The 25901-nt window shown below is 39.1% G+C and overlaps 1 protein-coding gene across 7 annotated transcripts in view; it reads left to right on the top strand.

Moving 5' to 3' along the window:
* Positions 1–25901, top strand: part of LOC137147133 (nicotinamide/nicotinic acid mononucleotide adenylyltransferase 3-like) — an 86248-nt gene that overhangs the window by 36756 nt on the left and 23591 nt on the right. For 4 of the 7 annotated variants that reach the window (XM_067538941.1, XM_067538943.1, XM_067538944.1 and 1 more), the window contains exons 3-5: positions 3945–4128; positions 12087–12196; positions 19373–20425. In XM_067538941.1, the coding sequence (XP_067395042.1) occupies positions 3945–4128; positions 12087–12196; positions 19373–19746 (668 nt within the window). In that variant the 3' untranslated portion in view covers positions 19747–20425. Of the gene's footprint in view, positions 1–3944; positions 4129–12086; positions 12197–19372; positions 20426–23162; positions 23257–25458; positions 25638–25901 lie in introns of those variants that run through there. The other 3 variants (XM_067538945.1, XM_067538947.1, XM_067538948.1) reach the window with 3 other exon arrangements.

Raw genomic sequence — 25901 nt, 5'->3', positions numbered from 1 at the left:
GAGAGTTAAAAGAGCTAGGGAGAACAAATGAGTACATTCGAATAAAAATCCTGAGGGACCCTGCGATCCTAAAAGGCCAGCTAGACACGATTCTGTCTGAAAAAACAGAAATTTTAATAGGCTAGAGTAAACTGGTATGGGTAGGGAGACAAAGCAAATGAAAGACTCGTATCTGAGGGTGGAAATAGAGCAGAAATCCTTTTTATCAGAGATCAGAAGGAAGTCTACAACACCAAACAAAAGGAAATCTGGAGTCTTTGAAGATTTCAGTTTAAAATAACTTTACAGGGGAAAAAAGTATGAAGATAGATTCTCATGCTCAAGGAGAAAAAAATTCCCACCAGAGAAGTCCGTTATTTTGTAGTTAGCTAAAATTTGTTTTTAAAAAAGCCTATGTTAAATATAAACACCAGGGCAAGGGGTAATTATAAAGCTTCAGAGTGACCAAAGATAGCAGCCAAAATAAATTGATTTCTAAAGACAAAGTTTCAGTACTCTGTTTGAGAGAGAAAAACTTGGGGAAAAACAGAATTCTGATTATTTTAAGGATAATAATTATAGGTAACCTGGTATCTTATTGTAAACTGAATTTAAGGAGAATTGTGATAGGTGGAGTGTCAAGAATATTTGGTATCAATGTATTAAAATGGAACTGAAGTCTTTTGGTGGAGTAAAGCAAGGAAATCCAGACCATCCCCGACAGGTGTTTGTCCAACCTGTTTCTGAAAACCTCCAGTGATGAGGATTCCACAACCTACTTTGGTAGCCTATTCCAGAGCTTAATTACTCTTACAGTTAGAAAGTTTTACCTAATATCTAACCTAAATGTCCCTTGCTGCAGATTAAACCCATTACTTTTTGTCCTGTCTTCAGTAGACATAGAGAACAGATCATTGGCCCTTTTAAAATATCCTTTAACATATTTTAAGACTATTATCACATCGCTCCTCAGTCGTCTTCTCTCAAGACTAAATAGGCTCAGTTTTTTTTAACCTTCCCTCACAGGTCAGGTTTTCTTAGCCTTTTATCATTTTTGTTGCTCTCCTCTGGACTCTCTCCAATTTGTCCACATCTTTCCTGAAGTGTGGTCCAGAATTGGACACAGTACTCCAAACTGAGGCCTCACCAGTTGCCTCTCATGGCATACATGCAACAGTCCTGTTAATACATCCCAGAATAATACTAGTCTTTGTTGTAGCATCACATTGTTGACTCATATTCAATTTGTGATACACTATAACCCCCAGATTCTTCTTAGCAGTACTACTGTCCAGCCAGTTATTCCCTTTTTATAGTTGTGTATTTGATTTTTCCTTCCTAAGTGCAGTGCCTTTGTACTTGTCTTTATTGAATTTCGTCTTGTTGAATTCAGACAAATCCTCCAATTTGTGAAGGTCATTTTGAATTCTAATCTTGTTCTTCAAAGTGCTTGCAACCCCTCCCAGCTTGGTGGGATCTGCAAATTTTATAAACGTATCTTCTACTCCGTTATCCAAGTAATTAAGGAAAATATTGAATAGTACTAGACCCAAATGACCCATGCAGGACTACACTAGATACATGCTGCCAGTTTGATAACAAACCATTGAGAACTTCTCTTTGAATACAGTCTTTATAGTAATTTCATCTAGACCACATTTCCTTAGTTTGCTTTTAAGAATATCATGTGGGACTGTATCAAAAGCCTTACTAAAATCAAAGTATATCACATCTACTGCTTTCCCACTGTCCAGTAGGCTAGAAACCCTGTCAAAGAGTGAAATTAAGTTGGTTTGGCTTGATTAATTCTTCACAGATCCATGCTGGCTATTCCTGTTAACCATATTGTCCTCCAGGGTACGAATTGATTAATAATTTGTTCCAGTATCTTTCCCGGTATCAAAGTTAGTCTGACTGGTCTGTAATTCCGTGTCCTCTTTGTTCCCCTTTTAAAAATACTGGTGGGTGTGTATATCATGCAGTGGAAGGTCAGACCCACTCAGGTGTGTGAATGTTCAAATTACTACAGAGGATATAAGCACAAATTCTGTTACAGCTAATAATGGAGATTCTCTGTTACCTCAAGTGGCAGCAGTCTGTGGTTTGTAGAGCGGAAGATTCTAACTTGCATCATTGCTTACCCCCACTGGAAAGATGCAAATCTAGTTCAGATTGAAGATCCATATGTGTACATCTAACAAAGTCACAGTACTTCTTTCAGGGTACTGCAGTTACAAGTAACTTACCCTTATTTGGATAAGGTGACCACACTTCAACTTGAGTTTAGTTCTTTTATTAAATATATTTGCTGTGGCATAGAGTTATAAAAGAGCAAATATGTTCAGTCTTATTTTTATAGAAATGTTGAAAACGAATGAACTGAAGCATAAAAATGAAAATTGTTGTATAGTATATTATAAGCAAAGTACCTTATACAATGTAAATAAAATATGTGAATCCATACTGTATTACAGCTCTCTCCCTAACTGGGGATAGTATAGCACTATATTATCAAAGCAGTTGATTGATTTATTTGTGTTCTTAATAAGTCTCATAGGTAGCATTGTAAGTTTACTCAACATTTAAAACATTTTATGTATCTGTCATATATTGTTCAACACTTTATATGAATCTTCATCATGTGTAAGTGAAAATCTTTTCACTTTCAGACTGAGATGGATTTAATGCCACTAACATTCTTCATTTTGTCTGTTCCTGGGGTATAGACTGCATTGCCTGTATGAAGATGGTTTAAAAGAGAAGATGCTTTAAACTAGGATTTTCAAAGGAAACAGGCATGCAAATCCTGTTGAATTTTAATGGGATTTGTGTGCCTAACTGCTTTAGACTCTCTTGAAAATCTCACCCCTAATGTATAAAATGAAATTGCAAGCCATTAGATTACAGTGTCACGTTCAAGTTTCAGCAATGAATTATGAGGCTCTCAGGATAGCCCTCTTTATAGAATAATAGAGATTTGCTATAGTAATGTTTTGATTTTTTTCTTTATTCAGTAATAAGTCAATTATAAAGAGATCTGTTTTTATTTTTCTTTCTCCTTCATATATCATAGAGATATTAGAAAGTACCTATGTTAGATTTATAAATATTTTAGCCCAATCATTTGTATTTATTGAAACATCTCTATTCTGCACTCTGTTCTTATCCATTCTAGGGATGTGAGGCTTATGTTGGTGCTGTCTTCCTCTGCTGTTTGTAAATGGGTAAATGTTACAGCTTTCGTGGGAAGATTTTATCTACTTTTATTTCCTGACTTGAATTTGGGGCTGCAGAGTCTGACTACAAGAGCTTATAGCGTTAATTATTTCATTACATTACAGCAGTTGGAAAATAAGGGCATATTTTCACATTTAATTAACATGATCGACCAGATGGAAAGCAAACTTCATGGCAGATAAACTCACCAAGGATGTTTTGCCACAGTGTTTTAAGTCTTTAACACATTCATTAACCACACTATGCCATGCTATACAAAATATAGAATTTTTAAACCTACTGATTTGCCTGGTTTGTGCTAGTAAGCAATATGGCAGAAAACTGAATTACATAGTGTAATTCTTGCTTTAGCCTGATGAGGAAGCACAATAATCTTGCTAAATGGTATGCATGAGTGTTTAGAAACAAACATTGGTCAATCATCTAGGCTGTCTAAAAGCTGCAGTGATACAGTTACTTGATCTAAAAATTCATTAACCTTCTCTTCAGTGAGTTTGATCATCTGCATTATAAATGACAAACATTTCTATTTGCAGAAAGTTATATACTCATCCAGATTTCCTTTTAATATTGTCTAATGGAGTTAACAATAATAGAACTTTGAACAGTGTAATCACAGAAGAACAGGAACATTACTTTTCAGTGTTTACATAAATTGCCGTTTCCTTTTTATTGCCATTTTAAAAAGAATGATCTAAAATGCTGATTTTCTTTCATGCCTTCCCAAGGAAGGTACCAGGTGATGGAAGGTATCATTTCTCCAGTCAGCGATAAATATGGAAAGAAAGGTTTGGCTTCAGCACAGCACCGGATAGCAATGGCTCAGCTTGCACTGGAGACGTCAGACTGGATTAGAGTGGACCAATGGGAGAGTGAACAGGAGAAGTGGACTGAGACTATAAAGGTGCTGAGGTAATTGTGTTTATTTTTGTTTATGGAGTTCCCAGAGGCCACAACAGATCTCAAGGGGCAGCATGAACTAAACTTTCTTCTCTGAACGATAACTTCTGAGCCGGATTCTCACTCTGGAGTCTAGTGTTCCCAGGTGCAAAGCAGGTGGAACTCCCCAAGCTCTCAGGCTTTTTGGTCTATGTGACCAGTAATATTGGGTTGTGGCACAAGGCCCCCAACATACACCCTTGCACTAGTGGTCACACGCCATCCAGGACATTAGCTGCCACCATGGGAACCTTTCAGTGAGTTCCTTCTTGATTGGAGTCCTTGAAGGAGCTCCATGCCAAAGTCCATGAGTTGTTCCAGTTCTTCAATACACACAGCACTGATCCTTCTTTGGGATCCTTTTCTGCTGTGTCCCTCCAGTTCTTTTTGCTGTTAAGTTTGTTTTCTCTGCCAAGACCCCAGTGGTCTCTGGGAATGATCTAAAGTTCTCAGAATGGCACTTTGTTTCATTTAAGACATTCACTGGACACTGCCATCACTAATGGGAACATGTTACAGTGGTATGCCAGTTGCATTTTACACTGCTTTGATGTGGCTGGCCTGAATTCAAGAATGATGTCAAGGCTCAATTGATCCAAGGTAGGGTGGTTTCCTCTGCCTGCCTCAGGGCTGTTTCCATCTTACACAAAACAGTTATGTAGTTCTCACTTCATACGATTGCAAAGCACTGTTGCTTGCATTCAGTCTGTAGGGAAGAATCCTACTCTGGTCTTTCAGTCCTGTGGGAAGTAGGGGAGCCCAAACTCTCCCATCTGCTAGAGCAGTGTTTCTCAATTGGTGTTAGGGTTCCACGAGAAAGTGACATCGCGCCGCCAAGAGCAGCTGTTCTTCACGCCGCCGAAAAAGGGAAGATGTCCCGGATTTTTCGGCGGAGGGTATTGAGTATGAGTGTAATTTCCCAGCAGAGCCTAAAGGGTTCCGCGGGGAAATTTAATTGAGAAACGCTGTGCTAGAGTTTTGTTAGCATGCATCTTGAAAGCTGTCAAAAGGCGATGGGGTTTGGAATGTATCTTACCTCTCTTTTATATTCTTATTATTTCTTGGCCTTGGCCTTGTTCTTGTTTCCTGTTGCAATTATTTATGGTTTTGATCTTTCTTCAATCTCTGGGAGGGAGAATCCTTCTCAGCTGGTATAGTAAGAGAAAATTGCTATGTAATTTTTCTTCTCTGAAAATATCCTTTTGGAAGGATTTCTCTCTCTCCTACTCATCTGTCCCCTCCCCTCTCCTCAGAGTTTGGTAAGAAACTTTTTGAGGTATTGTTTGTCTTCATGCTTATTTTCATTGCTCCTCTTTGAGGCATCAACTTTCCAGTCATTTTGTTTTTGTAATTGGCTGATATTTTCTTCAGGGTGGTGGTAGGAAGTGTCATTTTCTATTTAACCAGGAAGTGACTGGAAAGTTCCAAGAGAAACAGTGAGAGAGAGAGAGAGAGAGAGACAGAGAGAGGTGTAGGATGTGAGACCCACCAGTAGTAAAATGACATGTGCCTCATTGTTCTACTGCTGCTATTTGGGATTTAAAACTTGAGAACTTGGGGAGTTTCCCCTGTCTCACATTAGGGAGCGCAAGAGTCAGCTGTGAGAATCTGACAAGAATAATGCTTTCAGAGAAGCAGAACTACTAGATAAGTAATTCCTCCACGTTGGCCTTGACAGTTCTAAAGTCTGCATGGTGTGCTGGAAATGCATGTCTCTGGATTCTAGCAGAGGAGGGGGAAAACAAGAAAGAAGCTGACAGTTAATCTAGAAATGTCTTTTGGAAGAACTTTTACTGGATTTTTAAGCAATTGATTTTGGTGTATACAGGTGATTAAGGAACAAGTTTTCAGCCAAGGTCTCTGACTTTTCATGGGGAAAATATGTGTAAGCAAGCATCTTGTATGCATATATTCACAGGTGAAAAATTGAGTGAGGTTGTCTGAAAATTAAAGTACTTCTACATGTTTAGTCTACATGTTTCTGTAATGAAATGCCTACATGAGTTTCAGAATATTTACGATTGTGCATTACTTAAAGGTCTTATCCACCCAAGAGAATAGAGATTAAGGCTATGAAAGCACTAAAACCTTTTGATTGTGGTCCTGATCATCCCTTTTAAAAAGGAATATTACCAATGTTTATAGGCCCAACATCAATTACTAATATTTACATAGAGTAGCTATACATGACACACATCCTTTCCTATAATATCACTGTTCTCACGTGAAGAGTGTGTCCCCTAAACATGAAACCAATATCAGCCCTCCAAAATCAGGGCTTGAATGGTCTGCTAACCAACATGTTTATTCTGAGTGACCTACACATCCTGCCTCTGTCTTACATTTTCAAAAGTAAAGAGTAATTTGGGGTGTCTTGCATTTTAGATGCCTGACTTGAGACTCATTAAAGGGGACTGGTTTTTTGTTGAATGTTCAGCACTCAGATTGGGCACCCCAAAATTGAGGTACCCAAAATCACTGACCACTCTTGAAAATTGTCCTTAATTTTTCCAGATAAGATTAAGAAATTAAATAATACTAAACATTGAAAACTAGGCATGGGAAGTTTGAGGTGCATTGTTCTTAGGTCGCATGATCTAAATAAGTTAGGTACCATACGGCTGTAAAAAACAAAAAAAACTCCTGGCCAAGGTCCTTCTGGATGGATTAGTGTAGAGAAATGAGCCAGGAGACTAATATAACTTGCAAACCACCAGTCTACTTTCTTGAAGTTCCACTATATAAGTTAAGGTATTTTTGCCCTCAGTACCACTTGGGCTGCATGTTTGTCTGTTCAAACTGGTGCTTTGAAAGATCTCTTATTGAAACTTACAAGTAGTAAGACACAACTCCATTGTAGCTGCTGTTATTTAAAACCACCTGAATTTGCTGTGTTCATGTGCTATCAGTCAAAACTGTCCTTTTGTCTGAGACCTCACAGCTTCAGCTGGCCTCTTGAAATATATATATATATATTAAAAAAAAAACCAGACACTTATTAATAAATACGTTATGGTGGGTGATATCACAACATGTTTTACTTCTTGCCCTATTTCTGTTTGAGAACATAGAAATTATAGAATAAATCAATTGACAGACACATCTCCTTAAACTGGGTCAGATTTAGCCTGTATTTTATGAGACCTCCAAGGAACATGAGTGTGCTATAGCTGTGTTGTTGATTCAGCATTCTCAGCCACAACCACCTGTCCTCACTGGGGTGGGGAGGTGCTTTTTCTCTCTCTGATTGGAACCAATTTCTAGACCTGTTGCACAAAGCTTAGAGGCTCAGACAGATTGTCCAAAAACCTGTTCCCAAAGCTGTTAAAGGGGCCAGCTTCAGGCCTCTATTATTTTACAAAGTAGGAAATACCAGACTTTTTGGCTACCCAGCAAGTAGTGCAACTTCTTAATCCTTCTTTTCATTGCCTTCTCTCATGACTTGAACTTTCAAGCTTTCCTTCTGACTACGGTGATCATATTTCCCAAAGGGAAAACGGGACATCACATGGGGCTAGCCCGAGCCCTCCCCCGCCCCATGTAAAGCTGGCCCAAACCACTTGCCTGAGCCGTCTCCCCCCATGTGGGGCTGGCGTCATTGCTCGCCCAAGCGCTGCCTCCCCCCTTCACAGGGCTGACATTGCCAGTCATCCACCTCCCCCACACATTCCTCCTCACCCCACTTTTTTGACAGAACTGGGCATTTGTCCTGTTCTTGCCAATTTATGAAGGACAGGGCTTAAAAAAGGGACTGATGAGCTTTTTCCCTACCTTTAGTCAACAGAATAGCAAATAAAGCAAAAAAAGCCAAAGGGCCAGGAAATGCCTCTTAGTGCTCTCCTTCAGCCCAGGTTTGTGGGAGATATCTGTCCTATCTGAGCTTAACTGTTCTCCATTCCTTTTTATTTTGGCCATATTCCAGTGTGTGGCATTACATTCTATCTCCCTTGCACTGTCAATTGGGCATGTTATTTTTCACTGGTTTTCCTAAACAATCATGTTGCATCATTACTAATCAACTGCCACTTTCCACCAGAGAAGCAGCTGCAGTTATTCCAGGTGAGTCCTGTTCTTATCCAGCCTTGATTCTGGAAGGCTTCTGTCCTCACACCTCCCTTTGAAGTCAATGGAAATGCTGCTTGTAAGCATTTGGTTTGTCAGATACTTTGGAATCCTTCAGGATAAGAAAAGTTGTATAAACGTAAACTGTATATATGTTGTCATGCGAACAACCATGTGTGCAATCTGCAGAGAGAGTGTACCTCCAAATTAGCTCTGAATAGAATTATGAAGAGATTTGTGGCACCAAGTATTTGTGCACCAACAGTTCACGTGGACAGTTCACTTCTCACTTGTGGTAAACTGTGTTCATTCTGATTTATTTTTAGCCTTTTACCCATGACCGAGTTTAGAGAGCACTAATAACCAACCATTATTGTGACAATTTCTCATATTGTGTGAATAAATTGTTCCCTAGATGCTAAAATTTAAGCCAGTTAATAGAAAAGAAAAAGTGAAACAAGCTTTTTAGCAAGAATAAGAGGTAACAGTTTGCCTCAGAGCAGAGACAGCTGAAAAAAACACAAATATCTGATGCCATCACCTTGCGTTTCATCCAGTGCCTTAAATATGAAGGCAGTGTTCTGATAAAATGGAATGCCGAGTGATCTTAATTGTCACTGCCATTTTTGTTAAAGATACAGTAGGGACAGAACCTCAGCTAGCAATATTTGGCATATCTTCATTATAGAACTATGCCGATTTATACCAGTTGAGGATCAAGTCTATACAATATACTTTTAACCTGATTACTAAATTAAGAACTGATAGCTTTCCTCACTGTAAGCTTCTCTAGAATTTTAGTAGCAAGCTGAAAGATATTCTGATACCAGGAAAAAAGAGATTAAAATCAATCATCGTTGTACATAGCTCTCGTCATCAGCAATTTGAATTTACCCCCTTTACTGTGCTGGTAGATCGTATCCTGTTAGGGGGCATGAGGATAATTTACAGGTTTGAATGGATTTCTTTTTATGATTAATTTTTTTTATGATTGGTAGCGAAGCAAAATTCTAATTTGCATAAACATGATTTACATATGGTGATTTTATGCAGGCAATCTAGATTTTCTTCCCTGATATTTTGGGGACTGTGTCCCTGAAACTCGTTGGGAGATTGAGAAACTCAGTGACTATGAAAGTATTTGTTCCAAGAATTTTTCCTTCCTCATTACGAGTATGATTTGACCCAGGCTGCTGTGCCACTTGAAGGCTTCAGCAGCTTTGCATTGCCTTGTATAGTGAGAAAGATTAATAGATTTTATCCCCCAGCCCCACCCCTGAATGAAGTTCTGTGACCTTTTTTCACTGTGGGTCACAGTAAAGGCATTTTTGGTGGATTGCTGAAAACTAATTGTGAAATAAATTCTAAGATGAGTAGCAGGTCCTGCAATGCAGAGGGGAAATGAGAGTTGTACTTTGTGAGTTTAAAGTTCTGCATGGCAGTGCAATATGTTCTTCATGCACCATGAGCTGGGGGATCTAATTCCACAGTCAGTTACTGTATATTTCTGAATACTTCACCTAGACCAGAAAACAGTATTGTTAGTAAATACAATTAACTAAATGTACTCCTGTTGTGACTGAAGACTAATTGCAGTGTACTTACCCCAGGGATTAATTTAGGACAGGGAAATTAAGTTTGTAATGATATTGTTGATCAAAAGTAGCAATATTTTAATTCCACCAGTAATGTAGGAAGCATTCCCTGGAAGAAAGAGAACAGATACATTTAAAATTGCTGTCTAGTTATCCCCCATGTTTTACTTTACTGTTTATAATATAGTGTTGTGTGTATGTGTTACATATGTATCATGTTTTATATATATCTAAATAAAGTTGTATATATACATTCAGAAGCCTGGGAATTTGTAGATTAGTAGGTACGTTGTGGCACTGTTTAAATGAAAAGCTAACGCATTTAAAATGTACACTGCACAGACAGAGTAGCAGTTCAGTTTTTATCGTACACAAGACCCCAGTCCTCAGTGAACTTTGTGCAAGAGGTTATCATTGAAGGATCAGGACCCAAGATTGTATAAATATTTTAAGAGTTTCATACCATAGATTGATACTTTATATTATATATTTCAGCAACTCTTACATGTTTACAAAAAAGGGTTTGATTTTTTAAAAAAATTACATGGTAAAATAACTTCAGAAACCATTACAACTGCGTTTATATTATTTGAAGGGTGGAAACTTAAGTCACAAATCTGAATACATTCATGGGCAGAGCTGAAACTGGCCTCAAATCCTTATACCACCAGGAGAGTTTTGGGGGGTTACCAGTGAATTTATATATAATATAGAGGCTGAGTTAAGGAAGGAGTGTTATTCCTAATGGCCTCACAGTGATGCACTTAGATCTGCTGTGCTCATAGATGGAGTGAAGTAGTAGGACTGGAGGCAGAATGTGGAGCTGGAGATGGGTAAAACCAGGAATTAGAAGTGGAGAGTGAAGCAAGGGAGAAGTGGGATAGATGAGAGAGAGCAAAAACCAAAAGAGAATACAGACAAAGAAGTAAAAGGCTGACAAAAATACAAAGTAGTAAAAGAGAGGAATGCAGAAATATTTACTTGTGGCCTCATTAATATGTTGTGAACTGGGAAAAAAAATTCTGTTGGACATCAGGGAACTGGACTTGGCAAGCTGGGGGCTAGGAACAGTGTGCATTGGCATCTACAGAGCCAGCAGAAAGCCACCACTGATGACCCATTTATCCAGGCCCTCATCTTCCTTCTAATGTCTTAAGCCCCTGCATCAGGAGTCCAATTCCAAGAGACCTGCTAAAGTTCATCAAAATGGGGATCACCTTTAAAGCTCATTAACAGATTTCACTCAATGGAGAATCTGCTTCCTCAGGCAACTTTGGCTGAAGTTCTCGCCCTCTCCCTACTCTCTCTGTGCTTCCTGTTGGTAACGGTGCCTAGGATGTGGTCCGAGGAGGAGACTTGCAAGCAAAGTATATTGAGGAGTGGAGCTTGCAGCTCTACAAAGGCAGTCTCTCAGTCTGGTAAACTTCCCATGAATCTCCAGATGGGAGCCCCATTCTGGCAGATCTTAGCCAGTCTGTTGGATTGGGACTCCCACTACTGAAGAGAAGTGCACAGAGGCATGTAGAAGTGGTAAGGACTATTGCCAGGAGACACAGCAGGAGGGCTGGCGAGGCAGTGTTGGGGAATGGAAGTTGCTGGTGGATTTGGGCAGCTATGTCAGCCTGTCTTTGTGGGGTTAAACTCAGTTATGACACAGAAGGGGAATAACTCCCTTTTCATTTAAATTTGAAAAGTAGCCAATGTCTGAAATCTTGTCAGAATCATGTGTTTGGAGTTTTTGGGGACTGTGGCTCTTTAGCAAAAGAAAAGAGGAACATAAATAAAAAGGTAGGCTCTTGGGGAATAAGCTTTGGAAAAAAAAGTCTCATTTTTAAAATCTCCTCTCCCTGATTGAATATTTTAACAAATAATAATAATAATAGTATTAATGGAAAATACGTTTAATATGGAAACTAAATGTAATGATTAAAGTGAAAAATGGAAGGATTGTGCATTACACACACAAATCTCAATGATGCTTTAAATGTGGAGTTCCTATGAGAGCTGCCATAATAAGTAAAGAGGGCTTCAAAAGGGACTGGGGATTGTACAAAGAAAATACTAGTACATGGAACTTTTGTGAATTGTGAAAGAATGTTAACTACCATTGCTAATCTTTGACGTAGAGAATGAACATGGTGAATTCGTCACACATCTCATTAAAAACTGAAGTGCATAAAAGCAGATTGTGTTCTAGAAGCTGAAAGTGCCAGGTAATCGCTTTGTGTATCTCTGAGAGGATTACCTCACATCAAAGCCTTTATTTTAACACAGGCACCATTATAATGAATCGCCCAGATCGCTCCAGTTCAGGAGGGAACTCGGGAGAAACAATTGGCCTATAGAAAGAGCTACTGAGGACTTCCTGTCTTCATTGGACCCAGGTTTGTTTGTTATGGTAAACAGTGAACCTTGTTTAAGTAGCGAAAACAATGCATCTTTACCAGATTAATTTAACTGTGGTGGGAAGGTTGGACATAGTAGCTGATTGTTCTTGGAGCTTTCTGCCAAAAAAATAAACAAGTCCAAACACCTGCAGGACTGCAGCTGCAATTTTGGTTGTAGTGACTGCCATATTGCAATAAAATTGTACTCCATTTTGGGTTGGTATTTTCAGATTTTGGGTTTCTAATCCCCGATCAATCTTTTAAAATTCTAAACTTTTTCTTTTGAAGCTATAAATGTTGAGAATGTGAGTTGCTACCGTGCTGATCTTACATGGAGGGGATGAGTCAAAAAAAATAAGGAAAAGGTTCAAAAACAATATTGAAAAGTATAAAATTACTTCTAATTATAATATTAACATTAGACTATGGGCAAGAATGGTTCAAAAAGTGGATAAGTACTACCCCAATAATATGTTAATAATATAACTATTATTAATTATTATTATTATTTATTACAATTTTGGGTGGGACAACTCTAACAATACTGATATTAAAAACAAAATAAATGCTCTACTTGGGGATTTTATATTTCATTATTATACTCCCTGAGTCTGTGGTTTGTTGAGACACTATTAGATTCCTGAGGGTATTTATTTTTTTCCCCACAGTACTTGCAACATTTTTTAGGCATAGATAATCTGTCTTTTATTGCTTAAAGTTGCTCATGATGAAATAAGGGCTTTAAAAGCACCCATTTTTCCAATGAGCACTTTCTAGAGGAAGGTTATGTTACATGTTTACGGATCGCGCAGAGGAGAGTCACAGTGGATCTGTTTTTCTTCATCTTGAATTATGTACAGAATAGGAAGCAGTTACTTCCCTCTCAAACCGTGCACTGTAGTTGGATGAATTCATCAGTCATATCTGTGACTATGGAGATGTTATCATTTGGCACTTCCAAATGATACTACTTGCTGCCAAGAAACCTCTGGAATGCAGAGTTGAGTGCTTTGTCTGACTTTCTATTTGAATCTTGTCATTGTCACTTGCTAAGACGGCCATTAACCCCACAAAAAGAGATTGAAAACTTTCTGGTTACTGCATCCACTGACTGTAATGTCCTTACATAGTCTAAGGAAGTTAATTAACCACTGATATGTGAAGGATTTACATGGGTAACTGCCATTGGGATTAATGGGATAAAAGACTGTTGCAGGCAACCATCTTTTGGCAACTGTACGACTGTTTTCTGTAGCCATTCTGAATTGAATAATGGTCTGGGTAGCACTTTATGTAACAGTAAAAGGAAAACAGTAATTTTCAAACTGATCGTTTTGTTTCCCGTAACGTCTTTCTCAGTTTGTAGGTGATTTACAGTCAACAGGCCATATTTATGCCTACAGCCAAGATCCACATGATGCAGTGCAGGCAGGTTGAGGCAGTCACGGTCTGTCTATACTGCAGCAAGGAGTGAGCCTCCTAGCCTGGGTAGACACACTCAGGCGATCTGGGGCTCGAGCTAGCATGCTAAAAGTAATGTAGATGTTGTTGCTCTTGTGGAGGCTTGGACTAGCCCCCTGAGCTCAGACCCAGGGGGTAAAGTGGGCTTGACAGGCTGAACTGTCACCCAAGCAGTATCATCCACACTGCTATTTTTAGCATGCTACCTCAACTGGAGCTAGCGTGAATCTGTCTACCCAGGTTGGTAGGCTTGCTTCCAGTTGCAGTGTAGACATACCCTATGGGAGCTGGCTGAGCTCCACAATTCTCTGCCCATCCCCAGACACAAGTTAGAGTAGCTAAGGATTGTTCTAATCTATGCCAACTGGAACTAACTAGGGATAGTAGGAGCACAGTGTGATCTGGTCACTCACCATCCCCGCCCTCCACACTGGGCTGCTGTGGAGGATGGCATAGTTGCCTGTGTCATCTCCACACTCTCTAGGAAAATGCAGGCAGTTTCTACTCCCTTTGTGCCACATGACAGAGAATCTGGGTCATTGTCAGCATTTGTCAAGAGTTGCCATACCACCTAGAACAGGAAATCACTGCAGTATCTCAGTACTCCTGAGAGAGGTTAGTAAATGCTGACTTTTTAGTGGCAAGTCAATGTAACTGTAGAGTTCTCAGAGCCATCTGAAAAAGTGGAAACTGGTGAATTTGGGCTTTTCCCCATCTTTGCAAAGAGGCTTAATAGTCAGAATCTAATGGCAGGTTTGTGAAGCATGATGAAATTAAGTGTAATTTTGCATACAAAAAAAAATTGAAGTAAATTTCCATCAAATATTTTAGTTTTTTGCAAAATATATGCAAAGTGTTACCCAGGTTTTTTGTACAGCCTGGTCACCATAATTTTGTCCCTCATTCAGGTCACCTGTTTGTACCTAACATACATTGTAAACAGAAGGAGCCACTGAGGACAGATACAGACATCTGGATTTTAGACCAAGTGATTGCAATTTTATTAATTCTGTAATGGTATAGCTACTTAGTGCAACCCACCCTGGCAGCAATGAAAAGAAGAAAGGCCACTGATGCACCTTGTGTCATCTGCCTTCCCCCTTCTCAGTACTCAAATCCTGAGCGTCCCAGCACCACGACTTAACAACCACCTAAAACCAAGGCCTTATCAGAACCTGCATTATTCTCAAGGTCTGTAATCCAAAACAGGCTGGAAAACCCTCTGGCCTCATGGGATAGCTCAGACCTCACCCACTCCCAAATCCAGGCCCTTTTCCTCAGAGTTCTGATGATGGTGTAAAATGAAGGTAGTAGCTGCTGAAAAGTGAACTGTCTTTGTGTGTCTCCAGATTATTTTTCCTGGTATCACTTGAACTTTTTGCTGTACGTTAATTATTTATTTAATAATAATTGCATTCTTTTCAACCTTGTATATTCTATAAGTCATCCTCTGAATTGTTTGCTAATAATTTGCTTTGAAATGACTTCAAAATTACTTACAGTATCTAATGCCACTTTAATACTTTCCTCAGTCCCTTGCATGATGATCTGGCCAGGTTTCACATTTCCTGATAGATTCACTGAATTAAGCTTCACATACAGTATTTCTTTTTCTGCTTATAAGAGACACTTGATCTTCATTTCATTTTTAATTGAATTCCTTACATTTGAAGTCTTTGTGTTGCCTTACATGAATAAATTTGTTGTCACATTTCAAACACTTTTACATGGCTTAGTCCAACAGCAGTCTCTCTTAATTAAAGCTTGCTGGATCTTAAATCCAGCTTCTTTCCTTGTGTTAATGATTGTTTCTCCTTTGGCTAACCCTGTGCTTCTTCCCTGAATGACAATGCAGAGTATTGTAGTTCATTTCTGTCCATTATTGATTCAGACACACCAATCAAAAACTTGCAGAAATTTTCCCAATCTTACTACTTTTTGGATTTATAGAGACATGGCCTGAAATAAAGGCTGTTGTATTCATCAAAAATTGGAGCACTGGTTTGTGGGCATTTGAGCTTTAGATCCATTATCAATTGTGGAAGATATAGATCATTACTTTGCAGGATGTCCTTGAAAGTCCAAGGACATTATTTTTTTCCCCTAACTTTATTGCCTCTGGGGGAAAAATGTGCTGGTTATATTGGCAGCCTTTTTGTAAAACTAGCCATTTGTTAAATTTGGACTTTAGTCCAAGATTTGCTTCCTCTTTCAAAGGATTTCTTATTCTGTTTGGATTTTTTTCTGTGAGGATGGATAGTGTGTTGTCTGTAGTTTGAACTTGTGGCAAGCTTGGCTGTTTAAAGTAATCTGTCAAAGGGCAGTGCATGTACATTCAGAGATGGAATGCTATGCACAGCCCATCTAACGCTATAAAACATTCTGTGATTAGTATTGTGTCCCAATACAGTCTGGGACACAGGTCAGAGTCTACTTCATGATTTTTTTAAAAATTTATTTTACTTTTTGGCCTTTTTTAAAAGAAAATGATCGGCAACATTTTAAAAAGAAAATGTTCCTATCTTCTAATTAAAGGTACATTAACTAGAGACTTTCATGGAAGCTTTATTATCTCATATTGCACTGTTATTTCTTTATGAATTGCACTGTTAGCCAAAATTCAGAGATTTTCAGGTTGTTTCAGTTAGGTGGAGAAATTATGATGGAGTTGGATATTTCTTTGATGCAGTCCTGTTTATTTACAAGGAATATACAAAGTTTCTGTTTCCTTGAACTCAGGGGGATCAGACAACAGGAGATAATTTCGTTGCTCACAATCCAAACCTCTGTCAACAAGCACTCAGCCCAAAAAACTCACTCTCTCTAGGCTTTTACTCAGGACTGTGCTCCCAGTGCTTGTTCTGCTATCTCCTTGGTTTTCTGCTCCTTTCCTTTGTCAGTTTCTGTGGTGTTTCTCATTGCATTTCTCTCTCACACACACACACACCTCTCCAATCCAATTAATCCCTTACCTCTGGGTTTGTTTTAGATCATAGGGGTACCACCGTCTCTTGTGCCAAATGTCTATCTCCTTCTCCAGCCTTGCATGTGGCTTTGTTATGGATGGAGGACCCTGTTGCTTCGCTATCTGCTCCATAAAGGAGCTCAGTTGCCTTTTACATTTATTCTTAATGAAAGCGAGCTGTGGGACTCAATAGTTCCACCCATAACAGTGCCTTTTAGTTGTATTTTTAAATAAGCAATATAGCTTCTCAGCAATTATCAATTTTCTGCTCCATGTGCACAGTGTTGGTGACATCACAACAGTTCTGAAGAAGGAGGCAAGGTGATGCTTTTGTTTTCTAGTATGACTCAATTCCTGTTTAATATTAAATACTCTGAGTATTAACTACCCTTTGAGAACTGCACCGTACCATATTTAAAAAAAATCCTTTTCTTACAATGCCAAAGGACATTCAGACTTTTCCTAATTGCGTGGAAAACATGCCAGGAGTCTAAGGGCTGCACCTAAATCACCTAAAATGGAGCAATTTTCCTGGCTGCCAGAATTAAGCTGGAGCATTGCATGCCAAGTATTGCAGTCTCTGCAGGCCATACTTCCACATTAAAGATGAGGGTGGCTACTGGTTGCATTGAACTATACTTGATTGCCAGTTCTCTTTTATCTCTGTGGGCAGAGTCTAGCTCCGATTCTTTCGAACACCAGCGCCATGCATGTGTCGTGTTTTGCTGTTGTTGGTTTTCTTTGTAATATTGAAAAGCCCCCTTTAAATGCTTTGGGCCCTTTTTAGCCGGGCGAATGCTCAAGGGTTGCAAGTTGCCAGCCCACCCTCCTTACATGGCTGTGATAAAGCTGGTCAAGAAATTTTTTTATTTTAGAAATTTAACTGACAAATGGCAAGAATTTTTGGACTTTTTCTTTGGGCAGCTGTAGCACGTAGAGACATTGACACCCTAAATCCTCAAGGACGGGCTGGCAGTAGTACTGCCCCTATTCCCCTCTGGGTATTGCCAGAGGTAAAGTCACTCTAAGTTCTGCCTGGGGCTCCACAGAAGCTTGTCAATGAAAGTTCCCTTGATGATGTGCTGAATCAACTCGTCTCTTGATTTGCCTGGCCTTGCTCTCTCCTGTGTGGCCACTGCCCACTTTTTGGTCTGCATCTGTTGTCTCCAGGTTCTTTGGAAAAGCAGGTGTTGCAGGGAGCTTGTGCTGGTGAACCCCTGCTCCTCTTGGATTTAATACTGTGGGATGGCCCACCTCTTTTGCTTTGGCAGATCTGTCCCTAAAAGTATTATTAGATCTGTCCCTAAAAGTATTATTAATTGGAACTTATAGCTTTTAAGAATGGTGTGCATCAGTTCCATGTCAGATTGATACAGGAGATCTCTGTGTAAAGTTCTCCTGCAAATTTGCAGTTTGCAAGGATTCAGTAGAGACTTGTTAGAGCTTTTCAGTCCTGTTTCCTGAAGATTCTGTCCAGCCAAGAGCTGAGCAGATCTTTCTCTGCAATTGCTGCTCCCTGTGACTGCAGACAGGACCAGGTTGGGCACCTGAACTGAAAGCAGGGAGCCTGTCTCTCCTGTCCTCTGTGTCCCCAGAGGTGCCCAAGGGGCATGGTGGAGGAAATTGCCTGTTTCAAATGCAGAGGGGACAAGAGCCAGACCTGGGGGAGGAGAAGCAAGGGAGTAAATTGGGATCTGGGGTGGAGAATCTGGGATAGAAGCTGGTAAGGGATGAAAGTGGGAATTGGACTTGTGCTAGGGAGTAGGAGACTTGGACTGGTTGGGCAAAGTGACTGGGAGCCAGGAAGGGAAAACAAAGGGGGGGCCAGCGGGTGGGTATAACACGGGGGCTCACTGGACAAAGAGACTGGAACTGGGAACCGGTGGGTCAGGGGGAAGAGACACAGGTCTGATGAGGAGCCAGAAATCAGAAGAACTGGGAGTTGCTGAGCAAAGAGAGAAGGAAATGGGTGGGGTGGCAGGTAAGAGGCAGAAACTGATATTTGTCACGGACCCCAGGGAGGGAGACTGTGGGTTTGACAGGTCTCTCATAGCCTGACTTCACCATTACATAACAGTAATATTAAGTTTGGTTGCTCTGGGGAAATGCTGGAAGCTGCCTCGGCTGTATGTCAGAAGTACTCTGGAAAAAACAGAATGACTTCACAACGGAGAGATATTATCACTCCCCATTGCATAGATGAAACTGCTAAAATGATCATGGGAGCTGTATGCACCCCCACTGTCTGATCCTTCACTGTGGAAGTCAACAGGAATTTTTCCATTAACTTCAATATAGGATCAAGTCTATATTGAGTAGTGAATGGAACCTCAATGGGTAAAGTACTAGTTTCTCAATGTATGGCCTATTATCCAGTCTAATACCCTATGAGCCAAATTCATATCCCTAAATATCCCTTGATTGTATTTCATCTTTGTTGCTTGTAAACAATACTGCAGTAATTATTCTTTAAAACCATACAGATCACCTTTTAAATCCTACAGGCAGAGATATAGTTGGCCAACGCAGCTTAGGTTTTTTGGGGATCTGAGTGGTGATTAGAAAGTGGACCTCTGTCTAAAATCTCTTATTATTTTTCCAAACAGAATATTTCATGTAACTTTTCAAAATAAATTTGGGTAAAATAAGTGAAAAACTCAATGTCATCCCATCAGCTTTTTTTTTTTTTTTTTTTTAATCTTTAATAAGGATCTTCATAAAATTTCAATTTGTTTTTGCTTTTCCAGTTTCCCCAGAGTTAAAGCTGCTTTGCGGAGCTGACATTCTGAAGACATTTAGTACACCTAATCTCTGGAAGGAGGAGCATATTAAAGAAATAGTAGAAAAGTTTGGTTTGGTTTGTATTAGCCGTGCTGGCTCTGACCCTGTTCAGTACATCAGCGAATCAGAACTTCTAACTCAATTCCAGCACAATATCCACCTAGTCACAGAATGGATTCAGAATGAAATCAGTGCCACGCATATACGACATGCCTTAAGCAAAGGACTAAGTGTGAAGTATCTCATTCCAGATTCTGTCATTTCCTATATTAAACATCATAATATATACAAAGAAGAGAGGGAGAGGAAAAATAAAGGGGATTTAACTTCAGTCTCTTAAATTACACAACACAACGGTAAACCCACTGAATGATTGATGTCTGTATTCCACCAAATGGGGAGAAGACGACAGCATTTAGTTTTGGAAAATCCCTACAAAAGGCACAATGTGGAGAAAAGTGAAGTAGGCTGTGGAGAACTGCAACTAGTTATACTTCTGAAAGCTTGTCGTATTAATCAGAAAAGTTTTTCTGTTACTGATTTTGCATTACTGAGTTCTTGCTTTCCTAAGCTGTTATGTGCAAAGGGCTATCAGTTTTAAGATCTTCACTGAGAGTTAATTATGAGCAACCTAATAGCTAACTTCTTACATTTCTTCTGTTTTTAACACAAATATTAAAATCTTTAGTAATCGTTGAGGGTTTGTTGTGGTGACTAAAATGACCTCAATGGCTGTAGTTAGTGTTTTCCTGTATTATAATCCTCTAATACCAGGAACTGTTTCAGTTTGAACATGTCTTGGCCGTTTGCAGGCAGTGAGAATAAAATTATAGTCATACTTCTTTCTAAGGAATTTTTTAGTAAACTGCTACAAATATACGAAGTTGTTGCAACATTTCTACTTTACAGGATCCTGAAAGAAAAATTATTTCATTGTATTATTGTTTTCAAAACATTGTATCAGTTCTGTGTGTATATATGTTGGCAGGTCAGAAATAAAGCCTTGATTCAGGAAAGCACTTATGCATGTGCTAAAGTCCCATTAATTTCAATCCAGCTCATAAGAAGAAGTTTAAAGGAGGCATTCTTTGCCTTACTCCTGAGATCAGCATATGCTAGTCCAGCTATCAAAAGCCTGAAGCAACTGATATGGCAGCCCAGTTATAGGGAAGCCCTAGCCATGCCCCCTATCAGGAACAGGGAGCAGCGCTGGAGATTCTACACTCTCTCTCCTTGCAATCAGATGAGACTATCTAAACAACCCACTTGATTCTAGTTCTTGTTCCCTTTCCTTCCTGCAAGAATAGCCCCTAGAGATGTCTCAGCACTTCTGAAGCCTAGTAATGCCAGCCAAAGTTTTGAAAGATTTTGTTAATAAATTTCACCTTTCCCCATAAATTATCTACCGCTTTCCCTCAAATAATCTTTGAGTTTTCCCAACTCAGCAGTCTGTGGATGTCCTGTATAAAATCATACAAATACACTACAATGATTGTTCACACCATATGCTCTTTTGGTGTCACGGATTCACTTTTACAATGAGATTGTGTTTTGCATTGGCTTTCACAACACACACATTCTTCATTCTATTTTGTGTGTAATGCTTAGAAGTTTGCAATAAAAGAGGACGTTTCCCAAAAATCTATTTCCTCTGTGCCTGACATGGGAAGTCCTTATTCAGCTGTGTCATCCTCTGGATTCCTGGACAGCTTATATTTGAGAAAATAGTTTTAAGGGAAAAGATTAAAAGAAACAACAAATGCAGCATTAACTGGTGCTATGATCAGATATTTTTGGTTATAAAATGGGTTTGGATAGTCTGGTGGCTATATATATATTTTGAATGGCAGCAACATTTGATTTGCCAGATACAATTACATAACTCGTATAGTAGCTAGATACTACATTGATGGGCATCTTGTTTACTAGTAATAAGAAAGTCTGATGTAACTTGAAAGGGATATGTTTTATACCCAAATCAGTGGGTTATTGCTTAGTATAACTGTGTGCAACTTGAATTGTAGTGTTTGTATAATGAATAATGCAGTGAAAGTAGCTAAGATGCCTACTAAGTAACTGTTTCTTAAATGTTACAGTGGATGCAGAAAACCACTCAAATGCATTCCTCCACATTCTGGGCTAACATCTTACAGATCTAGTCAAATTCATTTTTGGTGTGAAAGACTCCACAAAAGAAAGGTGGTAGGAGGGGTTGTATAAGCTGCACTGCCCCAAGAATGGACTCTGGAGTATTGCAGCTTTGGCTGTGTTCAGTGCATGCTAAGCATGGGGTAGGTAGTCACAGGGTAAATTAATCTGTGGTAGCCTAACCTACAATAGTGCAACCACATCGCTATGTTGTCATGTTTCAAGTCAGCATTGATGTTGTATCCCATGACAACTATCACAGCTGTCTGGGTACATATCCCAAGATCCATACACACAATTTACTGCGCCGCTCCATGCTCACACTGGCAGAGTGTTGTGGGACAACTTGCCTGCCCTCTCTGATGGCCATCTGCTGCTACATGGACGTATTGGGCATTTTTCCACCTGTATCATACACCAGACATGCAAAGATGGAGAAACTGTAAGAAGGACACTAGGCAGAGTGGAGGAGGGGGCTGAGCAAAGAGATAGTCCACTTCTAGTCACGGGGCTAATGGAAGGTACTAGACATCATGTCTTGATTGTTGTGACTGCCAGTGGCTACACATTTTCACAGAAGTTCTCTCAGTGGCAATATGTTACCTTGGGATCTGCCCTGTAGCTCAGGAACTGGTAGCTACCATATGATGTAGCACTGATAGAGAAGTGGAGATGTGTGAACATGGAGAATATCAAGGGGAAAATCCATGGCTTAACCTGAGTTCAGTTTGCAGTGAAGACAAGCCCTTGGCCACAATTCCTCCTGAGCATCTTTCTTGTTCTGGGGAAAGGTTGAAGAGGAAAACTTACTGCAGCCATGAAAAGGTGGCAGCTTACTTCTCCCGGCCTTCCAGCCGACACTATTTGGGGGGATGAAGCCATGGGTTTGCACAACACCCAATATCTGGATAGCCTTAACATGGCTGTGAGTGGCTTCTTACACCCCTGCATGGGAGTTGGATATTGTCATCCTTTCTTACACTGAGTAGTACCTGGCTACAGCGTTATCCTCTTCAAATAAATGGGCTAACTTGTGTAGTAAGCGTCTTCTTAATATGAATAAGGGTTAACCTAAATTCACATTTACTTTTAAAAATGATTGCAAAAGTGAGGTTTTACGATAGCGTTTTGAGTAAAATTATCTTCCTGTGCAGGTGGCTCACAAAGAACAAAATGCTGCATTATTTTGTAGCTGTTTAATTTCAGGAATTTTCCATATTTGCATAGTCTGAAATGACAAGGTTACAAATTAAAATGGCCTTTGGGTGTTGACCTGCTCTACAAGATTCAATGTAGTTAATAATATTTTATATTTACAATAAAGCTTGGTATGTACCTTGGAGATCTGACATCTAGCTCTTCATTAGTTCAGTTCTTTGCAGCCAGATACCCTTTGCAACATGAGTCAAGAGAAAGGGTCAAGGAAGACATTTGCCATGTTATTCGCATCTAATTTCAGAAGCAGGAGTTTTCCCCACTTCAAAATCAGATTGACTGTGCTCACTTTGTGTGTGAGTTGCAAGGTTGAGTCATGTAGCTGGAGCAGGCACGTCACCCTGTTGAATCAGGATGTTATGCACAGTTATTAAATTTATTTTCTCCACACAGACCTTTTCTGAAGATCCAAGAGGATATTCACCTGTTATCAGTGAACTTCCAATGCCTGATGGATCAAGAATGATGTCAACCTGGTTGCCCCTTCCCACTGTTACATTAGGAATGCATGAATAGAGGATTTGCAATATTTAGTTATGTCTCATTGGTACAGCGAGTCTGTTTATGTCAAGTGGCAACTTTTACATGATGCTTTCCAGGTGATATTCCACTTTCTTCTCCAACCACTTTAACCAACCATGCAATGCTGTATCTGTAAGGAACACATTTCTTCCTGGTCCTATGGTGATTTAGCTTCTATCCAAAACATGAGATTTGATTATCCGTATTTCATCTTGCACAACTTCAAAGGGTATCCTTGGTCATCAAATTCTCTAGCCCCTTTTAAACTCTAGCTACACTGTTTAACTTTATGAACTCTTGCATTAATGCCACAGACCAGTTATTGCTTGTGTGAAGTGTTTCATTTGTTTAAAATTGACAGCTATGACCTATCTCTAAGTGTAGGGAGATTCTACAGTTTCAGGCTACTTCCTTCAAGCAATGATATATTATTGTTGAATAATTCAGTACTTTTCACTTGCTCATTTCAGCAGTATTTAATGTCTCCTGAAATGCTTCTTGTTCCAGTGTCTGAACATTGTTTGCATTCCCTTAACTAACAGCACACTCTGATTAATAAAGACATGCAGCACTGATGAAGACATAAGATAACTGGAATTGGTCATTACTCCTTAAAAACAATCTCTGCTGAATAACGACTGGCTTTTCCTGAGCCATCAATTAACCAACCAGTCAATATCTGCTGGCAACACCCCTCACTTGAAGATTACTGCATAATCAAGGCTTCTAACTAAACTGTAAAACAGAATACATAATTAATTTCACTTAGGATGACCAGAGGTCCTGATTGTATAGGCACAGTCCCGATATTAGGGGCTTTGTCTTATATAGGTGCCTATTACCCCCTACCCCCTTCCTGATTTTTCACACTTGCTATCTGGTCACCCTACTTTCACTAGTGTAGCTTCTGTGATCCTCTTCTGAGGGGAAGAGAGAAAAAATACTGAAAATATTCTCAAATACTCCAATGAAATGGGATTTAAGTTATCTGCAGAAGCCACCCAATGTGTCCACTATAGTCAGCCACCTAGTGTAACATCCATCCACATGCCTAAGCCAGCCATCTTATTTTCTAAGCAGCATGAAAGGGGAGGAGTAATGTGGTTAAAATGGATACACAGATAATCAGCGGCCTTACAGCCATTGTATGGAAGATGAATGTTCCATTCCATTTAAATCAAGCCATCCTGCTGTCATTATAAATCTAAAAGGTTCAGCTTTGTGGAAGGATTTAATGGTAACCCTTTCAGAAGTAATCGGATTAGAGGGGCTCGTATAACTGCATGGTCTGAAGAACAGATAAAAGAAACCAGAGTTCAAACTCGCCACAGAAGAAAGCTATTGAGCTGTGTGGTGCAGAATCAACACACTATTCTGAAGGCTTGGTTTTGGCTATCATATACACCAGAAATGCCAGCAAATTTCAATGGTTACTGGAAAATGCTTAGCAATGACAATTTTGAGGAGTATCTGAAAGCACTGGGTAAGAGTCCTTTCATGTTTCTTTAGTAAATAATCAATAAAATGTCACCTATCTTAGTCTTGGGATGGATTTTAATTCTTCTGGGACAGTCACAACCACAATCTTAATGCATTCTTAAAAATACTTTCTTCAAAACATGTAATTTCTTTGTCTTATGCAAAGTTTTGTTTAATTTGCTTTAAGCAAACTGTTTGCTTTTTACCTACCACTAATCTCGGCAGAGTTTCAACTACAGAGCATTAAAAGGCAAACAAGCATTATTCTCTCAACATTTAAAAAACATTAAAGAGAGGAGAAAGTGAGTATGTAGGTGCAAAGAAAACAAAATGTGTTTGATGTAACAGTCTGTGTGTATACAGTTGGTAGGGAGCCATGTAAAATGCTTATTTCTATAGAAATAACATTTTTAAGTAATCAGAATGAATTTGTATCACATATCGCAGTAAGAATTAGTAATGTCATGTTTCCTTTCAGATATTGTTTAGAAACACATGATTGCGTGCAACAAATGTAAAAGTTACAATTTTTTTTTCTAAATAAGCAAATTAATGAACTTTAGTAAAGCAGCCAGTGAACTATTTACTTGTGTTTGGGTCCATCCCAATCCTCCCAAGATATACAAGTCTTGTATTGTTGTAGATTTGTGGCTTTACTGCAAATCTTTTTGTTTTGTTTTGTTTTCAGATGTAAACATTGCTGTAAGAAAAATCGCCAACTTGCTAAAACCTGACAAAGAAATCATTCAGAACGGAGATCATATGATCATTAAAACACTAAGCACTTTTAGAAACTACATCATGGAATTTGATGTAGGAAAAGATTTTGAGGAGGATTTAGCCGGGGTGGATGATCGCAAATGCATGGTAAGAATTAGAACTGTTACTATTGCATGACAAACAAGATTAGAAATAATTAGTGATAATCCTAAGTCTTTCAGCAAGATGCAGTAGCAAGACATTTTAATGTTGCCGTTCTTAGAATTTTTTTTTTTTTTTTTTTTTGTATTTGACAGCTTCATTTAGACAGGGCTGCAAACTGTTTTTAGCTTGAAGGAATGTTAATGTTAAACTTGAATGTAAAGCTATTTCTTTTATTAAAGAACAGTTACTAGGTTTAAATTGTCTCCA

This window comes from Emydura macquarii, unplaced genomic scaffold (genome assembly GCF_026122565.2).
Source record: "Emydura macquarii macquarii isolate MOO-44397 ecotype Brisbane River unplaced genomic scaffold, CSIRO-AGI_Emac_v2 contig_499, whole genome shotgun sequence".
NCBI classification, from domain to species: Eukaryota; Metazoa; Chordata; order Testudines; family Chelidae; genus Emydura; species Emydura macquarii.
The sequence above is the reverse complement of the archived record's forward strand: the minus strand, read 5'-3'. Positions and strand labels throughout refer to the sequence as shown.